This window comes from Bombina bombina, chromosome 12, assembly GCF_027579735.1.
Source record: "Bombina bombina isolate aBomBom1 chromosome 12, aBomBom1.pri, whole genome shotgun sequence".
NCBI lineage: Eukaryota > Metazoa > Chordata > Amphibia > Anura > Bombinatoridae > Bombina > Bombina bombina.
This window is the reverse complement of record NC_069510.1, coordinates 8,131,985-8,150,332: the sequence shown is the minus strand read 5'-3', so window position 1 is coordinate 8,150,332 and position 18,348 is coordinate 8,131,985. Positions and strand designations below refer to the sequence as shown.

Below are 18,348 nucleotides of genomic sequence, written 5' to 3'. Positions count from 1 at the left end.
ACACCGAAGCTTAATTTACACAAATGCTCAAGCATTCTGTCAGTTAGCCTGTTATAGCTAAGCAAGCAAAGAAAAACAACTGCCAAATTTGAAGTGTATACATAAATCCCTGCATAAAATATACGCCACATACATACTAATATACTAATAAGTATTTTTGTCCCCATCTACTGCATATGACATATTCTTCTGAAGTGCAAGTCTCCAAGACCTAGAAGACAAAAGCACTTACCTGTAGTCTAGCTATCCGGCAGGAAGACAGCTCACAAGGTGTGAAAGGACACATACTCCTTACAGAGACCTGTAGAAAAAGAAAGAACAGAGTAACCAACTCTGGCTTTCTGTACCATAGGCAGAAATGTGTTAGGAAACAAAGCAAGGACTACCTCACAACTTCCTAACTGTTTAAAAGCCACCACTACTCTACTGAAGAGACTGACGTGGACTCAGCTAAACCCAAATCCTTGCTTGCAGTGAAAAGTACCCGGAAAAGGAATTAATTTCTTCAGACACCAAACTTCACCTCCTCCATTGACAGAAGCAATGAGAATGACTGGGGATTATGGGTAGGGGAGTGACACTTAAAGTGGATGTAAAGTCAATGCTATCGCACAATCTGAAAATGTTTATCAATAAAAATTAACTTAAGTTTAAGTCATCGTTTTTTTAAAAAAGTTCAATTATATCGATCTATATACTTATTTAATGTGAATCTTCTTGCTCGCTTCCTCCACCCGCCATTTTGGACTGGGTTTATAACCTTGATTGACACTGTAGTCAACTAATAATCAGTCATACCCCGTGGCGTCCAGCCCCTTTTCGTATACGTCACTATTTATTTATGCGCATGCGTCTTTCTGTATGCGCATGCGTAAACAAACTGCTCTTTGATTTAGAAGCGCTCGCGATTGCACAATAATTGAATAACGCATGCGCAAATTAGGCAGTGGATGTTAAACGCATGCGCAAAAGAAAAATTACATCGTGAACGAGCATTTCAAATACGTCATAGAGCGGGTGGGACCGCTCTATACGTTATGAGGAATAAATAGAGGAAGTAATGGATGGGAGGAGCTACAAGCGAAAACGGAGATAAGTTTTAAAATAAAATATATAGTGATATTTTGCAAATTTGCTAAAAAAAATAATGCGTTTTGACTAATACACTGACTATGAATAAATAAATGTTCTTAAAAACTGCAAAATTTACATTCACTTTAACAGCTTTGCTGTGGTGCTCTTTGCCTCCTCCTGCTGGCCAGGAGTGATATTCTCACTAGAAATTGAATGACGTTGTGGACTCTCCATATCTTAGGAAAGAAAAAATAATTTCAAGTAATTTGTAACTGTACAAAGAATAAAAATATTTATCTTTGTACTTTGACTTGTTATGTAATTAGATAATGCTGTAGTATGTTTGAGTATTGTGGTATTGCATTGTTGCTTGTATATACCTATGTATTTATCCCCTGCAAAGGGTTAAGCACACAGTTAAACTCAGCTGCAGAGCAGTAATACACTTTTGCTCCTGAGCTGGACATGAGCAGGTTATTGGTCACTATGCACATATGCCCTTTGTGATTGGCTCACTAGCCTGTTTATAGCGCAGGATTGGCAGCACATTAGAGGTGATAGACATATAGTTATATGGAAGCAATAGTGAAATAAGTGGATTCATTTCTAATTATTAACAGGAATATTTGTTTGGCTGCAGGTTAGAAATGTAACATTGTAAAATCTCTCATGTGACCAATCATGCGAGAGCAGCGCCCGTGAGTCACCATGAAGGAGGGGGTTCACAGAGAGTTATGTCCGACACCGCTGAGGTGCTGGAGAGGATAAGAAGCAGGGGGAACTGTGTCTTCAGCTTGAGGTTGACGACTTGTGAGTCTACACTGCAATGTCTCAGAAGCTATAAATGCAGTGTAATAAAGTGTCCACAAACTACCTAGAACAATACAGGTGACAGTTGTTTAAACTCAATATCAACAAGCTCTATTTCTATTTAATGTTAAGGATCCAATTAACACTCCCATAAACATATACATCTGACAAGTGCCTTATTGCTGAGGAGGAAGTGTCTATCACAATCACATGACCACCCTTATCGGCAAGTGGTGGCAAGTCACAGGCCCTTCTACAATAACATTTACATTCCAGAAATAGACAAATGATATGTAACGTTACATGTCTTGTTAATACCTGTAATACGTATTTCCCTCTGCCATAATGACACTTTACAACAAAGTTCCACACCAGTCATTTTAATTCAGGTTGAACAGGCTTAAATTTTAGAGATTTTTTTTTCTTTAATTTTCAAATAAACCATAATGGACTAAATGCACGTGAACAGAAATTTGATTTTAATTTACTGCATTGCAACACCACTCTGTTTAATGCCATCTTTAGCAGACCCATTTAATCTTAAATGGTACTTTTAACTTGTAAAGCCTGATACATTGGCGCTATAGTCATTCATGTATTCACTGATTGTATTGCAAACCTGGGTTGCCATGGTGATATACATGCGGCTGAGATTTATAAATAGAGAACAAGCTTTATGCCCCTGATGGACAGTAATAATAATTATATCTGCTTAACTATTTCAGATCCTCATACCAATTAGATGGGTGATATCAAATATGTATTTTTTATATATATTTTTATTCTATAAGCTACTGACAACATTCCTCCCAAATTCCAAATAAACATATTGCCATTTTGAGATTTTTTTATATTAACCCCTTCCCACCAATAGGACGTTCTATGCCGTCCTAATTGAGCTGGGCTTTAACGCCCTTATTATGGCATGGGACGTCCTAGCCGTTTGGCTATGCTGAAGCCTCTGCAGCTTTATAAATGGGATCACGGGCTGGAGAGCATGCCTAGCATCATAGGCACTCCCCCCCTGACCCGCTACCATCATTGAAATAATGCAATCGCTTGAACAATCATGTGATTTCAATTTTTTATGTATTTGTTTACATCAGAACTTTGTTCTGATGTAGACAAATAAATCCAGACGGGAAGGGGTTAAATCATATATACTGCTGTGGTCATCACTATCCTCTTGCAGTAGAACCAGCTGGATGGTGAAAACAACGCTAGTAATACCTCAAAAGTAATTGGAATAAAAAATAACTATTGACCATGCCAAAAGAGTTGAAAAGAAAAGAAGGGTTCAATTCTGTCTTTACTGACAGAGGGATACAGTGAGCATCAGGTTGGTTCCATCCTTAAAATTTCAAAGACGTTCATAAGAACAAGGTCAAGCAGCAGACAGTTACAGACCAGCACAGGGTGAAAATGACACTCCCCTCTCCGGGGAAGACTGCCAACTCATTTAAATGTCACTCAACAACTGTTGGATGACATAAAGTGACCTACAAAAAGACTGGCAAATGGCAGCTGGGGTAAAGTGCACAATGGCGAGGATGGTTCATAAAAAGACTCCTAGGGGCAGGGCTGAAGTCGTGCAAAGCTAGAAAATAGGCTTTCATCAATGAGAAGCAAAGAAGAGCCAGGCTGAGGATTGCAAAAGACCATAAGGATTGAACCATAGAGGACTGGAGTAAGGTCATCGTACACCTGGTAGTCAAATGGTTAGGTGGAGACCTAGAGAGGCGTACGATCCACAGTGTCTCTCACCCACTGTGAAATTCGGTGGAGGATCAGTGACGATCTGGGGGTGCTTCAGGAAGGCTGGAATTGGTCAGATTTATCTTTGTGAAGGATGCATAAATTAAGCCACCTACAAGGTTATCGTGGAAGAAAACTTGCTTCCTTCTGCTCTGACAATGTTCCCCAACTCAAGATTGTTTTTATTTTACCAGCAAGACAATGGTCCATGCCACACAGCCAGGTCAGTTAAGGTGTGGATGGAGGACCACCCGATCAAGACCCTGTCATGGTCAGCCCAATCTCCAGACCTGAACTACACTGAAAACCTCTGTAATGTGATCAAGAGGAAGCTAGATGGTCACAAGCCAGCAAACAATGCTGAGCTGCTTGAATTTGTGCACCAGGAGTGGCATAATGTCACCCAACAGCAATGTGAGAGACTGATGGAGAGCAGCCAAGATGCATAAACGCTGTGATCGAATATCAGGGGTATTCCACCAAATATTGTTTTCTGGACTCTTGCTAAGTTAAAACATTAGTATTGTGTTCTTTAAAAATGATTATTAACTTGTTTTCTTTGTATCATTCGAGGTCTGAAAACACTGCATCTTTTTGTTTTTGTTATTTTGACCAGTTGTCATTTTCTGCAATAAATGCTCTTTAAGGGACACTGAACCCACATTTTTTCTTTTGTGATTCAGATAGAGCATGCAATTTTAAGCAACTTTCTAATTTACTCCTAATATCAATTTTTCTTCGTTCTTTTGCTATCTTTATTTGAAAAAGGAAGTCCAGTACCATGGAAAGCACTTGTTTATTGGTGAATGCATTTACCCACCAATCAGCAAGAACAACCCAGGTTGTTCACCAAAAATGAGCCGACATCTAAACTTACATAATCTAAAACGAACATACATCTAAACTAACATAAATGTTCATTTTTCTCAAACGCATACCTATAAATAGTAAAACCAGATAAACCGATATGTTTGCAGTGGTCTCTTAATTTCTCTCAGCTGAGTACTGAGAGTGTAACATCAGACTTTCTATATAACAACACAGGATTTATGTCTAACATCAGATGAGTACTGGGCATGTAACATCAGACTTTCTATATAACAACACAGGATTTATGTCTAACATCAGATGAGTACTGGGCATGTAACATCAGACTTTCTATATAACAACACAGAATTTCTGTCTAACATCAGATGAGTACTGGGCATGTAACATCAGACTTTCTATATAACAACACTGGATTTCTGTCTAAATTCAGATGAGTACTGGGCATGTAACATCAGACTTTCTATATAACAACACAGGATTTCTGTCTAAATTCAGATGAGTACTGGGCATGTAACATCAGACTTTCTATATAACAACACAGGATTTATGTCTAACATCAGATGAGTACTGGGCATGTAACATCAGACTTTCTATATAACAACACAGGATTTATGTCTAACATCAGATGAGTACTGGGCATGTAACATCAGACTTTCTATATAACAACACAGAATTTCTGTCTAACATCAGATGAGTACTGGGCATGTAACATCAGACTTTCTATATAACAACACAGGATTTCTGTCTAAATTCAGATGAGTACTGGGCATGTAACATCAGACTTTCTATATAACAACACAGGATTTCTGTCTAAATTCAGATGAGTACTGGGCATGTAACATCAGACTTTCTATATAACAACACAGGATTTCTGTCTAAATTCAGATAAGTACTGGGCATGTAACATCAGACTTTCTATATAACAACACAGGATTTATGTCTAAATTCAGATGAGTACTGGGCATGTAACATCAGACTTTCTATATAACAACACAGGATTTATGTCTAAATTCAGATGAGTACTGGGCATGTAACATCAGACTTTCTTTATAACAACACAGGATTTCTGTCTAAATTCAGATGAGTACTAGGCATGTAACACCAGACTTTCTATATAACACAGGATTTATGTCTAACATCAGATGAGTAATGGGCATGTAACATCAGACTTTCTATATAACAACACAGGATTTCTGTCTAACATCAGATGAGTACTGGGCATGTAACATCAGACTTTCTATATAACAACACAGGATTTCTGTCTAACATCAGATGAGTACTGGGCATGTAACATCAGACTTTCTATATAACAACACAGGATTTATGTCTAACATCAGATGAGTACTGGGCATGTAACATCAGACTTTCTATATAACAACACACAGGATTTATGTCTAAATTCAGATGAGTACTGGGCATGTAACATCAGACTTTCTATATAACAACACAGGATTTATGTCTAAATTCAGATGAGTACTGGGCATGTAACATCAGACTTTCTATATAACAACACAGGATTTATGTCTAAATTCAGATGAGTACTGGGCATGTAACATCAGACTTTCTATATAACAACACAGGATTTATGTCTAAATTCAGATGAGTACTAGGCATGTAACATCAGACTTTCTATATAACAACACAGGATTTATGTCTAAATTCAGATGAGTACTGGGCATGTAACATCAGACTTTCTAGATAACAACACAGGATTTATGTCTAAATTCAGATGAGTACTGGGCATGTAACATCAGACTTTCTATATAACAACACAGGATTTATGTCTAAATTCAGATGAGTACTAGGCATGTAACATCAGACTTTCTATATAACACCACAGGATTTATGTCTAAATTCAGATGAGTACTAGGCATGTAACATCAGACTTTCTATATAACACAGGATTTATGTCTAAATTCAGATGAGTACTGGGCATGTAACATCAGACTTTCTATATAACAACACAGGATTTCTGTCTAAATTCAGATGAGTACTGGGCATGTAACATCAGACTTTCTATATAACAACACAGGATTTCTGTCTAAATTCAGATGAGTACTGGGCATGTAACATCAGACTTTCTATATAACAACACAGGATTTCTGTCTAACATCAGATGAGTACTGGGCATATAACTGATCTCTGTCCAATCACAGTTTTACGGCTTAAAAGGACAGCAAAGTCAAAATTAAATATGCAATTGTATGATATATTACAGTTCTATATACTATATTACAGTTCTATATGAGATATTACAGTTACATATGAGATATTACAGTTCTATATGAGATATTACAGTTACATATGAGATATTACAGTTCCCTATGAGATATTACAGATTCCATATGAGATATTATAGTTCCCTATGAGATATTACAGTTCCCTATGAGATATTACAGATTCCATATGAGATATTACAGTTCCCTATGAGATATTACAGATTCCATATGAGATATTACAGTTCCTTATGAGATATTACAGTTCCCTATGAGATATTACAGATTCCATATGAGATATTACAGATTCCATATGAGATATTACTTTCCTTATGAGATATTACAGATTCCATATGAGATATTACAGTTCCCTATGAGATATTACAGATTCCATATGAGATATTACAGTTCCCTATGAGATATTACAGTTTCCTATGAGATATTACAGTCCCCTATGAGATATTACAGATTCCTTAATCCAACACAGGATTTCTGTCTAACATCAGATGAGTACTGGGCATATAACTGATCTCTGTCCAATCACAGTTTTACGGCTTAAAAGGACAGCAAAGTCAAAATTAAATATGCAATTGTATGATATATTACAGTTCTATATGAGATATTACAGTTACATATGAGATATTACAGTTCCCTATGAGATATTACAGTTCCCTATGAAATATCACAGTTCCCTATGACATATTACAGTTCAATATGATATATTACAGTTCCCTATGAGATATTACAGTTCTATATGAGATATTACAGTTACATATGAGATATTACAGTTCCCTATGAGATATTACAGTTCCCTATGATATATTACAGTTCCCTATGAGATATTACAGTTCTCTATGAGATATTACAGTTCAATATGATATATTACAGTTCCCTATGAGATATTACAGATTCTATATGAGATATTACAGTTACATATGATATATTACAGTTCCCTATGAGATATTACAGTTCCCTATGAGATATTACAGTTCCCTATGAGATATTACAGATTCTATATGAGATATTACAGTTACATATGAGATATTACAGATTCCATATGAGATATTACAGTTCCCTATGAGATATTACAGATTCTATATGAGATATTACAGATTCCATATGAGATATTACAGTTCCCTATGAGATATTACAGTTCCCTATGAGATATTACAGTTCCCTATGACATATTACAGTTCCCTATGACATATTACAGTTCCCTATGAGATATTATAGTTCCCTATGAGATATTACAGTTCGATATGAGATATTACAGTTCCCTATGAGATATTACAGATTCTATATGAGATATTACAGTTACATATGAGATATTACAGATTCCATATGAGATATTACAGTTCCCTATGAGATATTACAGTTCCCTATGAGATATTACAGTTCCCTATGACATATTACAGTTCCCTATGACATATTACAGTTCCCTATGAGATATTATAGTTCCCTATGAGATATTACAGTTCGATATGAGATATTACAGTTCCCTATGAGATATTACAGTTCCCTATGAGATATTACAGTTACATATGAGATATTACAGTTCCCTATGAGATATTACAGTTCCCTATGAGATATTACAGTTCCCTATGAGATATTACAGTTCCCTATGAGATATTACAGTTCCCTATGAGATATTACAGATTCCATATGAGATATTACAGTTCCCTATGAGATATTACAGTTCCCTATGACATATTACAGTTCAATATGATATATTATAGTTCCTTATGAGATATTACAGTTCCCTATGAGATATTACAGATTCCATATGAGATATTACAGTTCCCTATGAGATATTACGGTTCCCTATGAGATATTACAGATTCCATATGAGATATTACAGTTCCCTATGAGATATTATAGTTCCCTATGAGATATTACAGTTCCTTATGAGATATTACAGTTCCCTATGAGATATTACAGATTCCATATGAGATATTACAGTTCCCTATGAGATATTACAGTTCCCTATGAGATATTACAGATTCCATATGAGATATTACAGTTTCCTATGAGATATTACAGTTCCCTATGAGATATTACAGTTCCCTATGAGATATTACAGATTCCATATGAGATATTACAGTTCCCTATGAGATATTACAGTTCGATATGAGATATTACGGTTCCCTATGAGATATTACAGTTCCCTATGAGATATTACAGTTCCCTATGAGATATTACCGTTCCCTATGAGATATTACATTCCTTATGAGATATTACGGTTCCCTATGAGATATTACAGATTCCATATGAGATATTACAGTTCCTTATGAGATATTACAGTTCCCTATGAGATATTACAGATTCCATATGAGATATTACAGTTCCCTATGAGATATTACAGATTCCATATGAGATATTACAGTTCCCTATGAGATATTACAGATTCCATATGAGATATTACAGTTCCCTATGAGATATTACAGATTCCATATGAGATATTACAGATTCCATATGAGATATTACAGATTCCATATGAGATATTACAGATTCCATATGAGATATTACAGTTCCCTATGAGATATTACAGATTCCATATGAGATATTACAGTTCCCTATGAGATATTACAGTTCCCTATGAGATATTACAGTTCCTTATGAGATATTACAGATTCCTTATGAGATATTACAGTTCCATATGAGATATTACAGTTCCCTATGAGATATTATAGTTCCCTATGAGATATTACAGATTCCTTATGAGATATTATAGTTCCCTATGAGATATTACAGATTCCTTATGAGATATTATAGTTCCCTATGAGATATTACAGATTCCTTATGAGATATTATAGTTCCCTATGAGATATTACAGTTCCCTATGAAATATTACAGTTCCCTATGAGATATTACAGTTCCCTATGAGATATTACAGATTCCATATGAGATATTACAGTTCCTTATGACATATTACAGTTCCATATGAGATATTACAGTTCCCTATGAGATATTACAGTTCCATATGAGATATTACAGTTCCCTATGAGATATTACAGTTCCATATGAGATATTACAGTTCCCTATGAGATATTACAGATTCCATATGAGATATTACAGATTCCATATGAGATATTACAGTTCCCTATGAGATATTACAGTTTCCTATGAGATATTACAGATCCATATGAGATATTACAGTTCCCTATGAGATATTACAGTTCCCTATGAGATATTACAGATCCATATGAGATATTACAGATTCCCTATGAGATATTACAGATTCCATATGAGATATTACAGATTCCATATGAGATATTACAGATTCCCTATGAGATATTCAGTTCCCTATGAGATATTACATTTCCATATGAAATATTACAGTTACATATGAGATATTACAGTTCCCTATGAGATATTACAGTTCCCTATGAGATATTACAGTTCCATATGAGATATTACAGTTCCATATGAGATATTACAGTTCCCTATGAGATATTACAGTTCCATATGAGATATTACAGTTCCCTATGAGATATTACAGTTCCCTATGAGATATTACAGTTACATATTAGATATTACAGTTCCCTATGAGATATTACAGTTCCCTATGAGATATTACAGTTCCCTATGAGATATTACAGATTCCTTATGAGATATTACTGTTACATATGAGATATTACAGTTCCCTATGAGATATTACAGTTCCCTATGAGATATTACAGTTCCCTATGAGATATTACAGATTCCCTATGAGATATTACAGTTCCATATGAGATATTACAGTTCCCTATGAGATATTACAGTTCCCTATGAGATATTACAGCTCCCTGTAAGATATTACAGTTCTATATGAGATATTACAGTTCCCTATGAGATATTACAGTTCCCTATGAGATATTACAGTTCTATATGAGATATTACAGTTCCCTATGAGATATTACAGATTCCATATGAGATATTACAGTTCCCTATGAGATATTACAGTTCCCTATGAGATATTGCATTCCTTATGAGATATTACAGATTCCATGAGATATTACAGTTCCCTATGAGATATTACATTCCTTATGAGATATTACAGATTCCATATGAGATATTATAGTTCCCTATGAGATATTACAGTTCCCTATGAGATATTACAGTTCCCTATGAGATATTACAGTTCGTTTTATAACCACTTAAGTTTAAGCATTATATGTTCAGTTGATTATGTTATTAGAGCGGGGCTGACATTCTTGCCCCTCTGCACTAGCTCCAGAGCTATATGCTCATCTCCCCCCCATCAAAGCCCACGATAGGGCTCTTCTGAGGTGGACTACTTCCACCACTTCAGAGACACTACCAAGTGTCTTCTTTTTTTCCTCCTTACCCATTCTTCCCTTACCCTCTCCCCCCCCCCTTGTTCCCCAGACGTTTGTGTTCGGGTCTCTAGCACTCAGTCCTTAGTCACTCCTAGATATGACTAGTTCTCCTTTGAAGTTCCTTACCCAAAACGTTAGGGGACTCAACACCCCCTTTAAGAGAAGTCTTTTACTGCGCTCACTGAAACATCACAACCCTGATGTGGTGTTCCTCCAAGAGACACATTGGCTCATGAACGAGCCGATCAGGCTCTCCACTAGGGAATACACTCATATAGAATCTGCACCTTTCACGAGATATTACAGTTCCCTATGAGATATTACATTCCCTATGAGATATTACAGTTCCCTATGACATATTACAGATCCCTATGAGAAATTACATTCCCTATGAGATATTACAGTTCCCTATGACATATTACAGTTCCCTATGAGATATTACAGTTCCCTATGAGATATTACAGTTCCTTATGAGATATTACAGATTCCATATGAGATATTACATTCCTTATGAGATATTACAGATTCCATATGAGATATTACAGATTCCATATGAGATATTACATTCCTTATGAGATATTACAGATTCCATATGAGATATTACAGATTCCATATGAGATATTACATTCCTTATGAGATATTACAGATTCCATATGAGATATTACAGTTCCATATGAGATATTACAGTTCCATATGAGATATTACAGATCCATATGAGATATTACAGATTCCATATGAGATATTACAGATTCCATATGAGATATTACAGATTCCATATGAGATATTAAAGTTCCCTATGAGATATTCAGTTCCCTATGAGATATTACAGTTCCATATGAGATATTACAGATTCCATATGAGATATTATAGTTCCTTATGAGATATTACATTCCTTATGAGATATTACAGATTCCATATGAGATATTACAATTCCCTATGAGATATTATAGTTCCCTATGAGATATTACAGTTCCCTATGAGATATTACAGTTCCCTATGAGATATTACAGATTCCATATGAGATATTACAGTTCCCTATGAGATATTACAGTTCCCTATAAGATATTACAGATTCCATATGAGATATTACAGTTCCCTATGAGATATTACATTCCTTATGAGATATTACAGATCCATATGAGATATTACAGTCCCTTCCCTGCTCACACAAGGATCAGAGATGAAGATACTGACCAGTAGGAGTTGATGATTTTGCAGAATGCCAATTCACAGCACATTTTCAGATTGCTCTGATGCTCAGCAAGATCAGATGAGGAGCACTTGCCAGGATCCACCTCACAGTTTTCGTCTGACTCATACAGGGCTTTAATAAATTCTCCTGAGACAAAGCAGATACCAAGCAGGTTAATTTATGTATAAGATATGTCTATGTCACCATAAAGTAATAACATCATCACTTGTATTTCACTAATACACTTTGCAACACACTGACATGTTACCTTCTACTGTGTGTGCTGCAATCTCTGATTAACTAAAGGGAAACTGCAATATTTGTCAGATTTTGGACGGGAGATAATGATACAATTTGGTCCTGTAATTTTATTGGATTTCCATCAGCTTCACAGTTTTCAAATCTAAATGTTAAAATCTGCTTGGAAATACAATTAATATTATAGCACATGATGGCCAGTGGTCTACTACACACAGAAGGCAAACAGATTTGCAATTAGTTTAATAGAGTACATTGCACTCAGACATGTTCTATCATCCATATGAAAGACTTGTTGACTTTTTAGTGCCTGAATAAATATCAAGTAGAAGCTGTTTACATTTAAATTTCAACTAAGTTACCAGTATCAGTTGTGCACTTCCAGATAATTGTCATTGAATTATAGATACTTGATACACAAGCTCAATGGCTTATAAATACTTAATACACAAGCTTAATGACTTATAGATACTTAATACATAAGCTCAATGGCTTATAGATAATTAATACACAAGCTCAATGACTTATAGATACTTAATACACAAGCTTAATGACTTATAGATACTTAATACACAAGCTCAATGGCTTATAGATAATTAATACACAAGCTCAATGACTTATAGATACTTAATACACAAGCTCAATGACTTATAGATACTTAATACATAAGCTCAATGGCTTATAGATAATTAATACACAAGCTCAATGACTTATAGATACTTAATACACCTGCTCAATGGCTTATATATACTTAATACACAAGCTCAATGGCTTATAGATACTTAATACACAAGCTTAATGACTTATAGATACTTAATACACAAGCTCAATGGCTTATAGATACTTAATACACATGCTCAATGGTTTATATATACTTAATACACAAGTTCAATGGCTTATAGATACTTAATACACATGCTCAATGGCTTATATATACTTTTTTTTTTAAATTAAATTATTTTATGTATAGCCAAATATGTAACACAAAAAGTAATATGTCAAAGATGCATGTATTCAATAATAGACCGTTTTACAATAGCATATCAACTTTCACATCTTTTATATCGGCCAATACCGTCAAACAATGTATTTCCTGCAATTCATACATTATTCTATACATCCAATCTAGTTACATTATTTGGATTTTTTAAACACTGTTAAACATATAACAAATGACCAGAAAACCACAATAGCAATCTGATATTGATAAAAGACAAGGGAAAGAAAGAAGAAGAAAAAAAAAAAAAAAAGATTTTTTTCCCTCCTTTTTCTTCTCTAAATTTAATTAACTCTTTTCTTAACGTATCTTTTATCTGATATCCATCTCAACCACACCGAGGAGGAGATAACAAAAGCTTGTGGCCAAAGGGGGGTATTGACTGCTACCTTAAATCTGTCTAGAAGAGATATTGCCTCCAATACCTTGGATAGTTCTCTGATAATATTAATTGAAGGAAGAGAGGGGATGCTTAATGGCTTATACATACTTAATACACAAGCTCAATGGCTTATATATACTTAATACACAAGCTCAATGGCTTATAGAAACTTAATACACAAGCTCAATGGCTTATAGATATTTTATACACAAGCTTAATGGCTTATAGATACTTAATACACAAGCTCAATAGTTTATAGATACTTAATACACATGCTCCATGGCTTATATATACTTAATACACAAGCTTAATGGCTTATAGATACTTAATACACAAGCTTAATGGCTTATAGATAATTAATACACAAGCTCAATGACTTATAGATACTTAATACACAAGCATAATGATTTATACATATTTAATACACATGCTCAATGGCTTATATATACTTGTTACACATGCTCAATGGCTTATAGATACTTAACACACAAGCTCAATGGCTTATAGATACTTAATACACAAGCTCAATGGCTTATAGATACTTTATACACAAGCACAATGGCTTATAGATACTTAATAAACAAGCTCAATGGCTTATAGATACTTAATACACAAGCTCAATAACTTATAGATACTTAATACACAAGCTCAATGGCTTATAGATACTTGATACACAAGCTCAATGGCTTATAGATACTTAATACACATACTAAATGGCTTATATATACTTAATACACAAGCTTGAGGGTTTATATATACTTAATACACAAGCTCAATGGCTTATAGATACTTTAACACAAGCTTGATGGCTTATAAATACTTAATACACAAGCTCAATGACTTATAGATACTTAACACACAAGCTCAATGGCTTATAGATACTTTATACACAAGTGTAATGATTTATAGACACTTTATACACATGCTTAATGGCTTATACATACTTAATACACAAGCTCAATGGCTTATAGATACTTAATACACAAGCTCAATGGCTTATAGATACTTAATACACAAGCTCAATGGCTTATAGATATTTTATACACAAGCTTAATGGCTTATAGATACTTAATACACAAGCTCAATGGCTTATAGATATTTTATACACAAGCTTAATGGCTTATAGATACTTAATACACAAGCTCAATAGTTTATATATACTTAATACACATGCTCAATGGCTTATATATACTCAATACACATGCTCAATGGCTTATATAAACTTAATACACAAGCTCAATGACTTATATATACTTAATACACAAGCTCAATGACTTATAGATACTTAATACACAAGCTCAATGGCTTAAAGATACTTAAAGGGACAGTCTACACCAGAATTTTTATTGTTTTAAAAGATAGATAAAATGCTACAATATTTACTTTCACAGTACGCCGCTCCTGGCTCTACTGAGCGGTTCTGTTTGTTTCCCCTAAGCGCATCCGGCACGCTGTCTATTCACAGCCAGCCCGATCGCACCATTAAACTCAATGTAACTCGCTCCTGCTACCAGACCGGAGCGCTTAGGGAACTATGTGCAGAATTATATAACATTATTTTGTGGGTTTACTGTCCCTTTAATACACAAGCTCAATAAGCAGGTAATTCCTATCAATCAATAAGTATTATTAGGGAGTGTCTGTCAGCCAGTGAACATTAATAGGGAGTTCCTATCAGCCAATGAGCATTAATAGGAAGTGCCTATCAACCAATGAGCATTAATAGGAAGTGCCTATCAGCCAATGAGCATTAATAGGAAGTGCCTATCAGCCAATGAGCATTAATAGGAAGTTCCTATCAGCCAATGCGCATTAATAGGAAGTGCCTATCAGCCAATGAGCATTAACAGGAAGTTCCTATTAGCCAATGAGCATTAACAGGAAGTGCCTAACAGCCAATCAGTAGTAGTAGGGAGTGCCTGTCAGCTTATGACCATTAGAGCCTAACAGCCAATGAGCATCAAGACATACAAACAGTTGCCTTAGTTTGAAATTAGGTTTAAAGAGCTTTTAATTTACTTTTTTTTTCTTTCATAAAAAAATAAAATAAAAAAATAATTATTCAATATCACCTAGATTATGAGTTTTGCACTAAACAGGGTGCAAACTAACGCCAAAAAAGTTGCGTCATTTCACCCTCCATAGCGCTGCCATTACGAGTTACTGAAAAGCCTCCTTGTGCGTGCGATATGGTGGCGTTTAGCTCCATACCACACAAAATCCAAGGGCTGCTTTGATGTGTGCGTGCACACTTTCCCCATAGACATCAATGGGGAGAGAGTGTTAGAAAAAAAACTAACACCTGGGACCCCATCCGCTATGCAGCGTCGCCCGCAAAAGCCGGCAACGCCGTTTTTTGCGCAGGTTTGGTATCCTATATACAGCGTTGCATATAAATGCGGCACATATATTTCACCCATCGGATGTAGTTTTTTCACCCATAAACTAACATAGAACAGCTGCGCAGTTTGGTATCCAATATCTAGCGCAAGGCCCTACATGGCGAAAATGGAGAAATCTTACTCCATTTTCACCTCGCCATAAAATGCAGCCGTAGCAGGCCTTGCGCTGAGTATGGGAGCACCGTAACTCCATAAAATGCCTGCAAAATAAAAACCCCTAACACCTAACGCATGCGCAATGTCTATCTACCTGTCAACCGCAATCCCCCACCGCAATACCTAATAAAGTGTATTAACCCCTAAACCACCGCTCCCGGAGCCCACCGCCACCTACATTATATGTATTAACCCCTAAGCCGCCGCTCCCGGAGCCCACCACCACCTACATTAAATATATTACCCTCTAATCTGACCCCCTACACCGCCGCCACCTACATTAAATGTATTACCCCGTAAACCTAAGTCTAACCCTAACACCCCCTAACTTAATTATTATTAAAATAAATATAAATAATATAACTATTATTAACTAAATTATTCCTATTTAAAACTAAATACTTACCTATAAAATAAACCCTAAGATAGCTACAATATAATTAATAATTACATTGTAGCTATTTTAGGGTTTATATTTATTTTACAGGCAACTTTGTATTTATTTTAACTAGGTACAATAGCTATCTATTAAATAGTTAATAACTATTTAATAGCTACCTAGTTAAAATAATTACAAAATTATCTGTAAAATAAATCCTAACCTAAGTTACAAATACACCTAACACTACACTATCAATAAATTAATTAAATAGATAAACTACAATTAGCTAAAATAAAATAAAAAAGCCCCCAAAATAATAAAATGCCCTACCCTATACTAAATTACAAATACCCTTAAAAGGGCCTTTTGCGGGGCATTGCCCCAAAGTAATCAGCTCTTTTACCTGAAAAAAAAAAGAACAATCCCCCCCCAACATTACAACCCACCACCCACACACCCCTACTCTAAAACCCACCCGATCCCCCTTAAAAAAAAACTAACACTACCCCATTGAAGATCACCCTACCATGAGCCGTCTTCTACCAGCAAGGCCGAAGTCTTCATCGGATGGGGCAGAAGAGGACATCGAGACCGGCAGAAGTCTTCATCCTATCCGGGCAGAAGAGGACATCCGGACCGGCAGACGTCTTCATCCTATCCGGGCAGAAGAGGACATCCGGACCAGCAGACATCTTCATCCAAGCGGCATCTTCTATCTTCTTCCATCCGATGAGGAACGGCTCCATCTTGAAGACCTCCGGCGCGGAATATCCTTCTAGGCCGACGACTACCCGACGAATGGCTGGTCCTTTAAATGACGTCGTCCAAGATGGCGACCCTCGAATTCCAATTGGCTGATAGGATTCTATCAGCCAATCGGAATTAAGGTAGGAAAAATCTGATTGGTTGATTTAATCAGCCAATCGGATTGAAGTTCAATCCGATTGGCTGATTGGATCAGCCAATAGAATTGACCTTGCATTTAGTGTTTTTAAGGGCTATTGGTAGTTTATTGTAGGCTAGGGGGTGTTTTTATTTGGGGGGGTTATTTTTTTATAGGGCTATTAGATTAGGTGTAATTGTTTTTATTTTTTATAATTTCATTTATTATTTTTGTAAGCTTAGTTTTTTTTATTTTTCGTAATTTAGTGTTTAATATTTTTTTGTAATTTTAGATTTTTTTTATTTTTTTCATAGTGTTTTTTTTTTTTTTATTGTAATTTAGATTTTTTAATTGGTAGTTTTTTTATTTTATTAAAATAATTATGTTAGATTAATTTATAGCTTAAACTTAGGTTTTTTTATTTCACAGGTAAGTTTTTATTTATTTAAATATAGTTATATTGTAATTTTAATTTAAAGTTAGGGGGGTGTTAGGTTTAGGGCTTAAAAGTTTAATTTTAGTTTAGGGGTTAATAGGTTTATTTAGTTGCGGAGATGTGGGAAGCTGGAGGTTTAGGGGTTAATAACTTTATTATAGTGTCAGCGATGTCGGGGAGCGGCGGAATAGGGGTTAATAATTTTATTATAGTGGCAGTGATATCGAGGTGCGGCGGAATAGGGGTTAATAACTTTAT

The 18,348-nt window shown here is 35.2% G+C and overlaps 1 protein-coding gene across 6 annotated transcripts in view; it reads right to left on the bottom strand.

Annotated features, from left to right (window-relative positions):
* The window catches only part of DAB2IP (DAB2 interacting protein), a 921,554-nt gene that overhangs the window by 198,268 nt on the left and 704,938 nt on the right, over window positions 1-18,348 (bottom strand). For all 6 annotated transcript variants that reach the window (XM_053695575.1, XM_053695573.1, XM_053695574.1 and 3 more), the window contains one exon: window positions 12,197-12,341. In XM_053695575.1, the coding sequence (XP_053551550.1) occupies window positions 12,197-12,341 (145 nt within the window). The remainder of the gene's footprint in view (window positions 1-12,196; window positions 12,342-18,348) is intronic.